General features: G+C 38.7%; 1 protein-coding gene across 1 annotated transcript in view; it reads left to right on the top strand.

Annotated features, from left to right (window-relative positions):
- The window catches only part of LOC128703113 (uncharacterized), a 152596-nt gene that overhangs the window by 49078 nt on the left and 90646 nt on the right, over positions 1-12872 (top strand). Inside the window, exon 9 of the mRNA XM_053797664.2 lies at positions 1464-1856. Coding sequence (XP_053653639.2) covers positions 1464-1856 — 393 coding nt within the window. The remainder of the gene's footprint in view (positions 1-1463; positions 1857-12872) is intronic.

Here is a 12872-nt window from a genome sequence, read left to right as displayed (position 1 = left end):
GACTCAAGTCCGGCCTGCCGGTTTCCCTGAATCCCTTCATAAATGTTACTTTGCTCACACTCCAACAGCACGTCAAGTATTAAAAACCATTTGTCTCCATTCACTCCTATCAAACACGCTCACGCATGCCTGCTGGAAGTCCAAGCCCCTCGCACACAAAACCTCCTTTACCCCCTCCCTCCAACCCTTCCTAGGCCGACCCCTACCCCGCCTTCCTTCCACTACAGACTGATACACTCTTGAAGTCATTCTGTTTCGCTCCATTCTCTCTACATGTCCGAACCACCTCAACAACCCTTCCTCAGCCCTCTGGACAACAGTTTTGGTAATCCCGCACCTCCTCCTAACTTCCAAACTACGAATTCTCTGCATTATATTCACACCACACATTGCCCTCAGACACGACATCTCCACTGCCTCCAGCCTTCTCCTCGCTGCAACATTCATCACCCACGCTTCACACCCATATAAGAGCGTTGGTAAAACTATACTCTCATACATTCCCCTCTTTGCCTCCAAGGACAAAGTTCTTTGTCTCCACAGACTCCTAAGTGCACCACTCACTCTTTTTCCCTCATCAATTCTATGATTCACCTCATCTTTCATAGACCCATCCGCTGACACGTCCACTCCCAAATATCTGAATACGTTCACCTCCTCCATACTCTCTCCCTCCAATCTGATATTCAATCTTTCATCACCTAATCTTTTTGTTATCCTCATAACCTTACTCTTTCCTGTATTCACCTTTAATTTTCTTCTTTTGCACACCCTACCAAATTCATCCACCAATCTCTGCAACTTCTCTTCAGAATCTCCCAAGAGCACAGTGTCATCAGCAAAGAGCAGCTGTGACAACTCCCACTTTGTGTGTGATTCTTTATCTTTTAACTCCACGCCTCTTGCCAAGACCCTCGCATTTACTTCTCTTACAACCCCATCTATAAATATATTAAACAACCACGGTGACATCACACATCCTTGTCTAAGGCCTATGGTGGGAATCGGCCAGTGTGATAATAATAATAATAATAATATATATATATATATATATATATATATATATATATATATATATATATATATATATATATATATATATATATATATATATATATATATATATATATATATATACATATTTAACCAAAATGTACCAAATAAATCTATGTAATATAAGGGTCTACTGCATATATATGTATATGTGTGTGTGTGTGTGTGTGTGTGTGTGTGTTTGTGTGTGTGTGTGTGTCTGTGTGTGTGTGTGTCTGTGTGTGTATACAGAAGACCCTTATATTACATAAATTTATTTGGTACGTTTTGGTTATCACACAATTGAAAAATTGTTGAATAATATTATACACTTTATAAAATTAACTTAACACGGTTCGGTTTGTGGGAGGGGAAACATTTGGACGAACTCTGTCTCCAACTTGACTTCTGGAATAAATTTAACATTTCAGATACCATTAGCTATAATAGAAGAGCATGGAATGAAGTGCCCCAATCAACATTAAATTCAGGCTGGGGAAAGTTATGGCCTTCTGTAGTTAATGCTTTCACTGGTTTTCCCTTGCTTGAGAGACAAGTTCAGGAAATTGTTCATTTGGCATGGAGATTAACAGTTGATGACACTGAAGATATGAAGGAAGATGTGAATGAGCTCTTGGAAGATGATGAAGACAGGAATCCAGAGGAAATGTTGGCAGAGCTCAATGCACAGATACAAGGGAGCAAGATAAAACAAGAACCTGAAGAAAAACAGCTAACATTGCAACAGTTATGTGAGCAGTTCCGCATTGCTATTAAACTAGCAAACTTTTCCAATGAAGAGGACCCTGACAAATCTAGAAGCAGTGCTTTGAAAAGGAGTCTAGACCAGCTGATGATGCCTTACCATCACCTGTATAATGTACTGCAGGGTAAAAGAACCCAGAGATCCATTACAGAATTTATGAACACTCCAATACAACCATCGACTTTTGTACCAGAACCTCTGCCATCAACTTCTGCCGACAACCATCAGCCATCCACCTCAGCCACACCATGCATCTCCATTCTCTTCACAATATACCAGCAACCACAATTTAATGTAAATAATATTTCTGTTGCATTTGTATTATTAAGCAACAAAAACAATATTGTCACTTTTATTTTTGCAAGATCTAGATGTTTTAAAAAAAAGTTGTTGTAATCTTTGCAGGGCGTCCCAGGAACGTAACCCTATTTATCCCATAACTTCTTCAATTTATATAACATGGATTTATCTAACACGGAATATACAGGAAATTAATTATTGTAATATAAGCGTAAATATATATATATATATATATATATATATATATATATATATATATATATATATATATATATATATATATATATATATATATATATATATATATATATATATATATATATGTATATATATATATATATATATATATATATATATATATATATATATATATATATATATATATATATATATATATATATATATATATATATATATATATATATATATATAAAAAGGCTTCAAGGAAGAATATTTGGATTTCTTCCTGAAGCCATTTGAATATTCCACTTCCCCTACCACTTTTCTTCTGGGGGGCTCCTTCCGGTATAGGGCCTTCCTCTGGGAGGCTCCTTCCGGTATAGGGCCTTCCACTGAGCGGTCTCTTCCGGTTTAGGCCTTCCACTGAGCGAGGTATCCGGTCTAGGACCAGCAGCTGGAGGGTCACCTTTTCACACCTAGGTGTTACTTCCGGTTTTGACCATGACCTCGCCCTCGAGACTACCTCACCCTTGACCCCCCCACAACCAAGACCCCGCCCACGACCCCCCCCCGTTCGCGACCCACGCCGTCGCACCGCGCGCCCGCCCGCGCGCCCGACCGCGCGCCCCGCCCCGCCCGCGCGCCCGACCGCGCCCTTCGCGACCCCCACCCGCGCCTTCTGCTGCGCCTTCTGCAGCGTCGTCCGGATCGACCCCGCGCCTCGAATTTTTTTCCGATTTTTTTCGAATTTTTTTTGAATTTCATTTTCTTGTGCTCTCCATCTCCTCGGATCAAGTTTTTAAGGTTCCCCCTCTCACTTTCACCCCCATCCCAAAATTTCTCGAAATCAAAGTCTCCATCTCCTCAGATCAAATTTTTAAGGTTCCCCCTCCCACTTTCACCCCCCAATCCCAAAAATTTCTCGATAATACAAGTTTTTGGATTCCCCCCCTATGGGGGTTTTGAATTTCTTATGATCACCTTGGATCAAATTTTTGGATTACCCCTCCCACTTTCACCCACCCCCCACCTCAAATTTTTCTCGATAATACAATTTTTTGGATCCCCCCTATGGGGGTTTCGAAATTCTTATGATCTCCTCGGATCAAATTTTTTGGATCCCCCTATGGGTTTTCGAAATTCTCCATCTCCTTGGATCAAATTTTTGGATTACCCCTCCCACTTTCACCCCCCCCCGAACCCCAAAATTTCTCGATAATACAAGTTTTTGGATTCCCCCCTATGGGGGTTTCGAAATTCTTATGATCTCCTCGGATCCCCCCCCCCCCTCCCACTTTCACCCCCACCCCAAAATTTCTCGAAATCAAAAGTCTCCATCTCCTCGGATCAAATTTTTGGATTACCCCTCTCACTTTCACTCCCACCCCAAAATTTCTCGATAATACCAAGACTCCATCTCCTTGGATCAAGGTTTTTTGGATTCCCCCCTCTGGGGGTAAGCATTCAAATGAACTCCTCCTATGGGGCATGGTGCTCTCTCTTACTACAGGTCTAAACAAGTGTGACGTCATTATTCCTCTCATTAATGTGTTTACTCGACGGTCAGTGACGTCACGCGATGACCCCCACACACACAGGCTGAATCTTGTCTACCCTTTTAGTTAATAAGGGGACACAGTACATCAGAAAGTCACCACATCGCTTACATCCACTTTCGTTAAATTCACTACTCACAATTTTACATATTACGAAGTTAAAATACGCACTTTTACTTTGAACATCTTCAAAAACACTCTCATAAATCATTTGAATACTCACAAAAATACCTTTATACATTTCCAAACAACACTGAAATACTCCAAAAACATCATTCGAACACCCCCCAAATCACCTCTGAATACTCCCAGAACACCTTCATAAGTACTCTTGCACATCATTTGAACACCTTCATAAGTACTCTCATAATCATTTGTACACCTTCAAAAAACACCTTTGAATACTCACATAAACACCCTTGAACACCTTCAAAACACCCTTCAACACACTCAAAACACCTTTGAACACCTTTGAACATTTCCAAAACACTATTTGAGTACTCCCAAATAAGATTTGACATCTCTAATTTATCTGCACTTACACATTTCATTAAATTACAACTCATCCCTCAGTCTCCAGACTAGGCATTTTCTCGTTTTTACCCTTTTAGATCATTAAAGTTATTAAGGGGGCACATTACATCAGAAAAAAAAGTCACAAAAACTAACTCAAACACTTTACTTTGAACACACCCAAAAACACTCTCATAATCATTTGAATACTCACATAAACACCCTTGAACACCTTCAAAACACCTTTGAATATCGTTTTTAAACAAATTTCATCACAACCCACTTATATCATCTTTAAAACTAACTCAAACACTTTACTTTGAACACCCCCAAAAACACTCTCATAATCATTTGAATACTCACATAAACACCCTTGAACACCTTCAAAACACCTTTGAATATCGTTTTTAAACTAATTTCATCACAACCCACTTATATCATCTTTAAAACTAACTCAAACACTTTACTTTGAACACCCCCAAAAACACTCTCATAATCATTTGAATACTCACATAAACACCCTTGAACACCTTCAAAACACCTTTGAATATCGTTTTTAAACTAATTTCATCACAACCCACTTATATCATCTTTTTTCGGTAACTCTAATTCGACTACACTACCCTCATCAATTACCAACAAATTTTACTCGTTTTAACTAATGTCATCACTGTAACCAAGATTTTCACAAAAAAAAAATCTCTATGACACCTAACACACACGCACACACACCCCACAACACCCACAATTTTTCTCGTTTTAACCCTTTTAGTTCATTAAAGTTAATAAGGGGACACAGTACATCAGAAAGTCACAACAACAACATCCACAACCCACAATTTTTTCTCGTTTTAGCTAATTTCATCAGAAAAAGTCCCAACAACAACCCACTTATAACATTTTTTTTTCGGTATCTCTAGTTCGACAACAACACCCACAACACCCACATCCCACAACACCCATGAACATTTCCAAAACACTATTTGAGTACTCCCAATTACACCACTGATTACTACTAAAACACCGCTGAATTCAATCAAAACACCCTTCAACACCTTCAAACACCCTTGAACACCTTCAAAACACTCTTGAACACTTTCAAAAACACCTTTGAACATTTCCAATCAACACTGAAACACTTCCAAAAAACACAATTTGAGTACTCCCAATTACACCACTGATTACTACTAAAACACCGCTGAATTCAATCAAAACACCCTTCAACACCTTCAAACACCCTTGAACACACTCAAAACACCCTTCAACACCTTCAAAACACCTTTGATCACCTTCAAAAACACCTTTGAATACATTCAAAACACTCTCATAATCATTTGAACACACTCAAAACACCTTTGAATAACCTCAAAACACCTTTGAACACCTTCAAAACACCCTTGAACACCCTTGATCACCTTCAAAAAACAACATTTGAACACACTCAAAACACCTTTGAACACCTTTGAACATTTCCAAACAACACTGAAACACTTCCAAAAACACCATTTGAGTACTCCCAAATACACCACTGAATACTAAAACACCACTGAATACACTCAAAACACCACCAAAATCACCATAAACTAAGATCAACACCCACATCCCACAAAAACACCTTTGAACATTTCCAATCAACACTGAAACACTTCCAAAAAACACAATTTGAGTACTCCCAATTACACCACTGATTACTACTAAAACGCCGCTGAATTCAATCAAAACATCCTTCAACACCTTCAAACACCCTTGAACACACTCAAAACACCCTTCAACACCTTCAAACACCCTTGAACACACTCAAAACACCCTTCAACACCTTCAAAACACCTTTGATCACCTTCAAAACATCTTTGAACACATTCAAAACACTCTCATAATCATTTGAACAAACTCAAAACACCTTTGAATAACCTCAAAACACCTTTGAACACCTTCAAAACACCCTTGAACACCCTTGATCACTTTCAAAAAACAACATTTGAACACACTCAAAACACCTTTGAACACCTTTGAACATTTCCAAACAACACTGAAACACTTCCAAAAACACCATTTGAGTACTCCCAAATACACCACTGAATACTAAATCACCACTGAATACACTCAAAACACCACCAAAATCACCATAAACTAAGATCAACACCCACATCCCACAACACCCACAACCCACAACACCCACAATTTTTTCTCGTTTTATCTAATTTCATCAGAAAGTCACAACACCCACACCTCCCATTTTTTTTTTCTCGTTTTAACCCTTTTAGTTCATTAAAGTTAATAAGGGGACACACTACATCAGAAAAAGTCACAAAAACAACCCACTTATGACGTCTTTTCGGTATCTCTAGTTCGACAACAACACCCACATCCCACAACACCCACATCCCACATCCCACACACACACACAGAGACACACACACACATACACACACATCCCTAACCTAGCCTAACCTAACCTAACTTATCCTAACCTAACCTAACCTAACCTAACCTAACCTAACCTAACCTAACCTAACCTAACCTAACCTAACTTATCCTAACCTAGCCTAACCTAACCTAACCTTACCTAACTTATCCTAACCTAACCTAACCTAGCCTAACCTAACCTAACTTAACCTAACCTAACCTAACCGAACCTACCCTAACCTAACCTTACCTAACATAACCTAACCTAGCCTAACCTAACCTAACCTAACTTAACCTAACCCAACCTAACCTAACCTAACCTAGCCTAACCTAACTTAACCTAACCTAACCTAACCTAACCTACCCTAACCTAACCTAACCTAACCTATCTTAACCTTACCTAACCTAACCTAGCCGAACCTATCCTAACCTAACCTAAAATATATTGGAACACTTCCAAAATACATTAGAGTACTCCAGAATTACTTTGAACGACTCCATTTTTTTTTTTTTGGATATTTCCAAATTAGTTTTGAAAACTTTATCGTAAAATCGAACATTATTTTCTTGTTGGTAAACACACTCAATGGTAGAAATATTTACTCGATTTCCGAATAGAAACACTTTCCTCGCTCTGAGAGACTCATTGTGGGTCACCCCTCCCCCCCCCAACACCACTGGGTAATGCGGTTCACACCCAAGGTAGAACATAACACCTGCGTCAACTCAGGACAGACAGACGCCATGAAATGCGGGAAACATCCAAGGTAGAAAATCATCTCTTTCCAGACCAACTGTCTATCCTAACCTAACCTAACCTAACCTAATTCCTAACCTAACCTAACCTCACCTAACCGAACCTAACCTAACTCCATCAATCACCTCTATCCTAACCTAACCTAACCTAACCTAACCCAACCTAACTCCATCAAACACCTCTATCCTAACCTAACCTAACCTATCCTAACCTAACCTAACCCCATCAAACACCTCGAATACTACCTAACTTAACCTAACCTAACCTTACCTAACCTACCGAACCTAACCTAACCTAACCTAACCTATCCTAACCTATCCTAACCTAACCTAACCTATCCTAACCTAACCTAACCTAACCTAACCTAATTTATCCTAAGCTAACCTAACCTAACTTATCCTAACCTAACCTATCCTAACCTAACCTAACCTAAAATAACGAACCTAACCTAACTTATCCTAATCTAATCTAACCTAACCTAACTTATCCTAACCTAACCTAACTTATCCTAACCTAACCTAACCTAACCTAACCTAAAATAACCTAACCTAACTTATCCTAACCTACTCACTTTACTTTGAACACCTTCAAAACACTCTCATACATCATTTGAGACCCCCTTTTCTCAATATCTCTCATCCACAACCTTTATCATCTCACTACAGAACAACCCCAAGATTACTTCGAACACTCTCATAAAGCATTTGAGTACTCACATAAACACTTTTGAACATTTCCAAACAACACTGAAGCACTTCCAAAATATCATTTTGATTACTCCCAAATAAGATTTGACAGCTCTAATTTATCTACACTTACACATTTCATTAAATTACATCTCATCCCCCCAAACTCCTCCCTCATTCTTCGGACTTTACAACATTAGCACAAAAAAAACTAACTCATACACTTATGACATGAGACATTACCATATCTAACACACTGACTAATTTGAACCAACTCTGAACACCACTGATCTTCTTCAAAAAATGCTCTGCACATCATTTGAACACCTTCAAAAAAACACCATCAAACACCTCTGAATACTCCCAAAAAACACTACTGATTACTACCAAATCACCACTGAATACTACCAATCACCGTCAAAATCACCAGAAACTAAGTTTAACATCACCATCTAACATCCTTTTTATAGAAATCCCCTCAAATCACTATAACCAAGAACTCCCTCCCCATTTGGCGCATGAAAAAAAAAAAGCATGAACACAAACCTAATACGCAAACACTTAGTACATGATCACCATCAACTGAAAACATATCTTGTACACACACATAATATAAGACAATCACCAACTACAATCACCCATGTTCACTTACCTCAAAATCACTAATATCACAGAAAACAATCATTTTTATAAACATTTCACACACACACACAAAAAAAATCATATTTGACAATATCTAAGCGCACTCACCTCACTACCACCAACACACGATGTCTCACCTCACAGGACCGACGAGCTCACCTCCAGTGACGTCACACTCCCATTGTGTTACTTGGTGGTTGGTAACATCACACCTAACCCCCCTTGTTTCAACCTGTTGTACCCTACATTATCTAAGAACACTATATCCAAGACGATTACCAGATTTTATGATCCCCAACACCAAGATCACAGAAAACACACATTTTTATAATTATTCACACAAAAATCACGATCACCAATTCCATATCATGTTTACCGTCATCTATCAACACTAATCACCAAGATCACCAAAAAATCTAAGATCATGCATCTCAAAACTACTATGATCACTGAAAACACTTATTTTTTAAACATTCGCACAAAAATAAGACATACACAAAAATACCACAACACTTCCACCAACATCTATAACATAACATGAGCACTATAACATATCACTATCACAAAAAAAAAATAATACACAGACACCCACATATTATACATTTCAATTGCAAATTTAAGACATGAGACATACACACCAAATCTAAGACATTCACCTCCAACTAAGACATACACATCACCCTTAAAACTTCCTTCCTTATTCATTCCGTATATCTCCTAGAGCTGTTTTAACCCCGACGGTTCCATCACGACGTAGGAGCCAGAGGAACCATCACCGCTCCAACACCACCTACTACACTCTGGCTCCTACGTCGTGGTGGATCCGTCGGGGATTTTTTTGTGTGTGTGTGTGAAATGTTTATAAAATGATTGATTTCTGTGATATTAGTGATTTTGGTAATCATTATGGGTGATTGTAGTTGGTGATGTATCTTATATTTATGTGTATTATTACAAGATATGTTTTCAGTTGATGGTGATCATGTACTAAGTGTTTGCGTATTAGGTTTGTGTTCATGCTTTTTTTCATGCGCCAAATGGGGAGGGAGTTCTTAGTTATAATTGATTTGGGGATTTCTATAAAAAGGATGTTAGATGGTGATGTTAAACTTAGTTTCTGGTGATTTGACGGTGATTGGTAGTATTCAGTGGTGATTTGGTAGTAATCAGTAGTGTTTTTGGGAGTATTCGGAGGTGTTTGATGGTGTTTTTTTGAAGGTGTTCAAATGATGTGCAGGCATTTTTGAAGAAGATCAGTGGTGTTCAGAGTTGGTTCAAATTAGTCAGTGTGTTAGATATGGTAATGTCTCATGTCATAAGTGTATGAGTTAAGTTTTTGTGTGCTAATGTTGCCAAAGTCTGGGAGAATGAGGGGAGAGTTTGGGGATGAGATGTAATTTAATGAAATGTGTAAAGTGTAGATAAATTAGAGCTGTCAAATCTTATTTGGGAGTAATCAAAATGATATTTTGGAGTGCTTCAGTGTTTGGAAATGTTCAAAAGTGTTTATGTGAGTACTCAAAATGCTTTATAGTGTTCGAAACAATCTTGGGGTTGTTCTGTAGAGATGATAAAAGGTTGTGGATGAGAATATTGAAAAGAGGGGTCTCAAATGATGTATGAGAGTGTTTGAGGTGTTCAAAGTAAAGTGGTAGGTTAGGATAGAGATAGGTAGGTTGACTGGAGACCAGGTTGGGATGTTAAATTGGAATTAGAGATAAGTTGGGTTAGGTTAAGGATAAGTTAGGTTGGGTTAGATTGAGATTAAGGATAAGTGGGTTAGGTTCGTTGTTAGGTTAGGTTGGGATTAGAGATGGAGACAGGTTGGGACTCAGAGACAGGTGGGTTAACAGAGATAAGGATTGGGTTGGGATGGGGCCAGAACCAGATTAGAGACATAGGACCAGGTAGGTAGGATGGAGACAGGATAGAGTTAGTTTAGGATTGGGACCAGTGATAGGTTAGAGTAGGTAAGTTGGGACCAGGAATAGAAGGCGATTGATGGAGTTAGGATTAAGGTTGGAAACAGAGTGAGGTGGGATGGGTTAAGAGTAGAACAGGTTAGGTGGGGCAAGATAAACGATTAGTCCTGGAAAGAGATGATTTTCTACCTTGGATGTTTTCCGCATTTCATGGCGTCTGTCTGTCCTGAGTTGACTTGGTGTTATGGCTACGCCAGGTGTGAACGCGTACCCGGTAATTGTTGGGGGGAGAGGTGACCCACAATAGTCTCTCCAGAGCGAGAGAAAGTGTTTCTATTCGGAAATCGAGTAAATATTTCTACCATTGAGTGTGTTTACCAACAAGAAAATAATGTTGATTTTTCTGATAAAGTTTCAAAACTAATTTGGAAATATCCAAAAAAAATGGAGTCGTTCAAAGTAATTCTGGAGTACTCTAATGTATTTTGGAAATTCCAATATATTTAGGTTAGGTTAGGATAGGTTCGGCTGGGTTAGGTTAGGTAAGGTTAAGATAGGTTGGGATTAGGTTAAGAGTTAGGGTGGGATAGGTTTAGGTTAGGTTGGGATTTAAGGATTAGAGTTAGGCTAGGTTGGGTTAGTTTAGGTTGGGTTAGGTTAGGATTAGGTTAGGTTGGGATTAGGCTAGGTTAGGTTATGTTAGGTAAGGTTAGGTTAGGGTAGGTTCGGTTAGGTTAGGTTAGGTTAGGTTAAAGTTAGGTTAGGTTGGGCTAGGTTAGGTTGGGTTGAGATAAGTTAGGTAAGGTTAGGTTAGGTTAGGCTAGGTTGGGATAAGTTAGGTTGGGTTAGAGTTAGGTTAGGTTGGGATTAGGATAAGTTAGGTTAGGTTAGGCTAGGTTAGGGATGTGTGTGTATGTGTGTGTGTGTGTGTCTGTGTGTGTGTGTGTGGGATGTGGGATGTGGGTGTTGTGGGATGTGGGTGTTGTTGTCGAACTAGAGATACCGAAAAGACGTCATAAGTGGGTTGTTTTTGTGACTTTTTCTGATGTAGTGTGTCCCCTTATTAACTTTAATGAACTAAAAGGGTTAAAACGAGAAAAAAAAATGGGAGGTGTGGGTGTTGTGACTTTCTGATGAAATTAGATAAAACGAGAAAAAATTGTGGGTGTTGTGGGTTGTGGCCTTGGGTGTTAATGAAGATATAATGAGTGTTGATCTTAGTTTATGAGTGATTTTGGTGGTGTTTTAGGTATATTCAGTGGTGATTTAGTATTCAGTGGTGTATTTGGGAGTACTCAAATGGTGTTTTTGGAAGTGTTTCCCGGTGTTGTTTGGAAATGTTCAAGGTGTTCCAAGGTGTTTTTGAGTGTGTTCAAATGTTGTTTTTGAAGGTGATCAAGGGTGTTCAAGGGTGTTTTGAAGGTGTTCAAAGGTGTTTTGAGGTTATTCAAAGGTGTTTTGAGTGTGTTCAAATGATTATGAGAGTGTTTTGAATGTGTTCAAAGATGTTTTGAAGGTGATCAAAGGTGTTTTGAAGGTGTTGAAGGGTGTTTTGAGTGTGTTCAAGGGTGTTTGAAGGTGTTGAAGGGTGTTTTGAGTGTGTTCAAGGGTGTTTGAAGGTGTTGAAGGATGTTTTGATTGAATTCAGCGGCGTTTTAGTAGTAATCAGTGGTGTAATTGGGAGTACTCAAATTGTGTTTTTTGGAAGTGTTTCAGTGTTGATTGGAAATGTTCAAAGGTGTTTTTGTGGGATGTGGGTGTTGATCTTAGTTTATGGTGATTTTGGTGGTGTTTTGAGTGTATTCAGTGGTGTTTTAGTATTCAGTGGTGTATTTGGGAGTACTCAAATGGTGTTTTTGGAAGTGTTTCAGTGTTGTTTGGAAATGTTCAAAGGTGTTCAAAGGTGTTTTGAGTGTGTTCAAATGTTGTTTTTTGAAGGTGATCAAGGGTGTTCAAGGGTGTTTTGAAGGTGTTCAAAGGTGTTTTGAGGTTATTCAAAGGTGTTTTGAGTGTGTTCAAATGATTATGAGAGTGTTTTGAATGTATTCAAAGGTGTTTTTGAAGGTGATCAAAGGTGTTTTGAAGGTGTTGAAGGGTGTTTTGAGTGTGTTC

The sequence above is a fragment of the Cherax quadricarinatus genome, chromosome 85, assembly GCF_038502225.1.
Source record: "Cherax quadricarinatus isolate ZL_2023a chromosome 85, ASM3850222v1, whole genome shotgun sequence".
NCBI classification, from domain to species: Eukaryota; Metazoa; Arthropoda; class Malacostraca; order Decapoda; family Parastacidae; genus Cherax; species Cherax quadricarinatus.
This window is presented reverse-complemented; position numbering and strand designations above follow the sequence as displayed.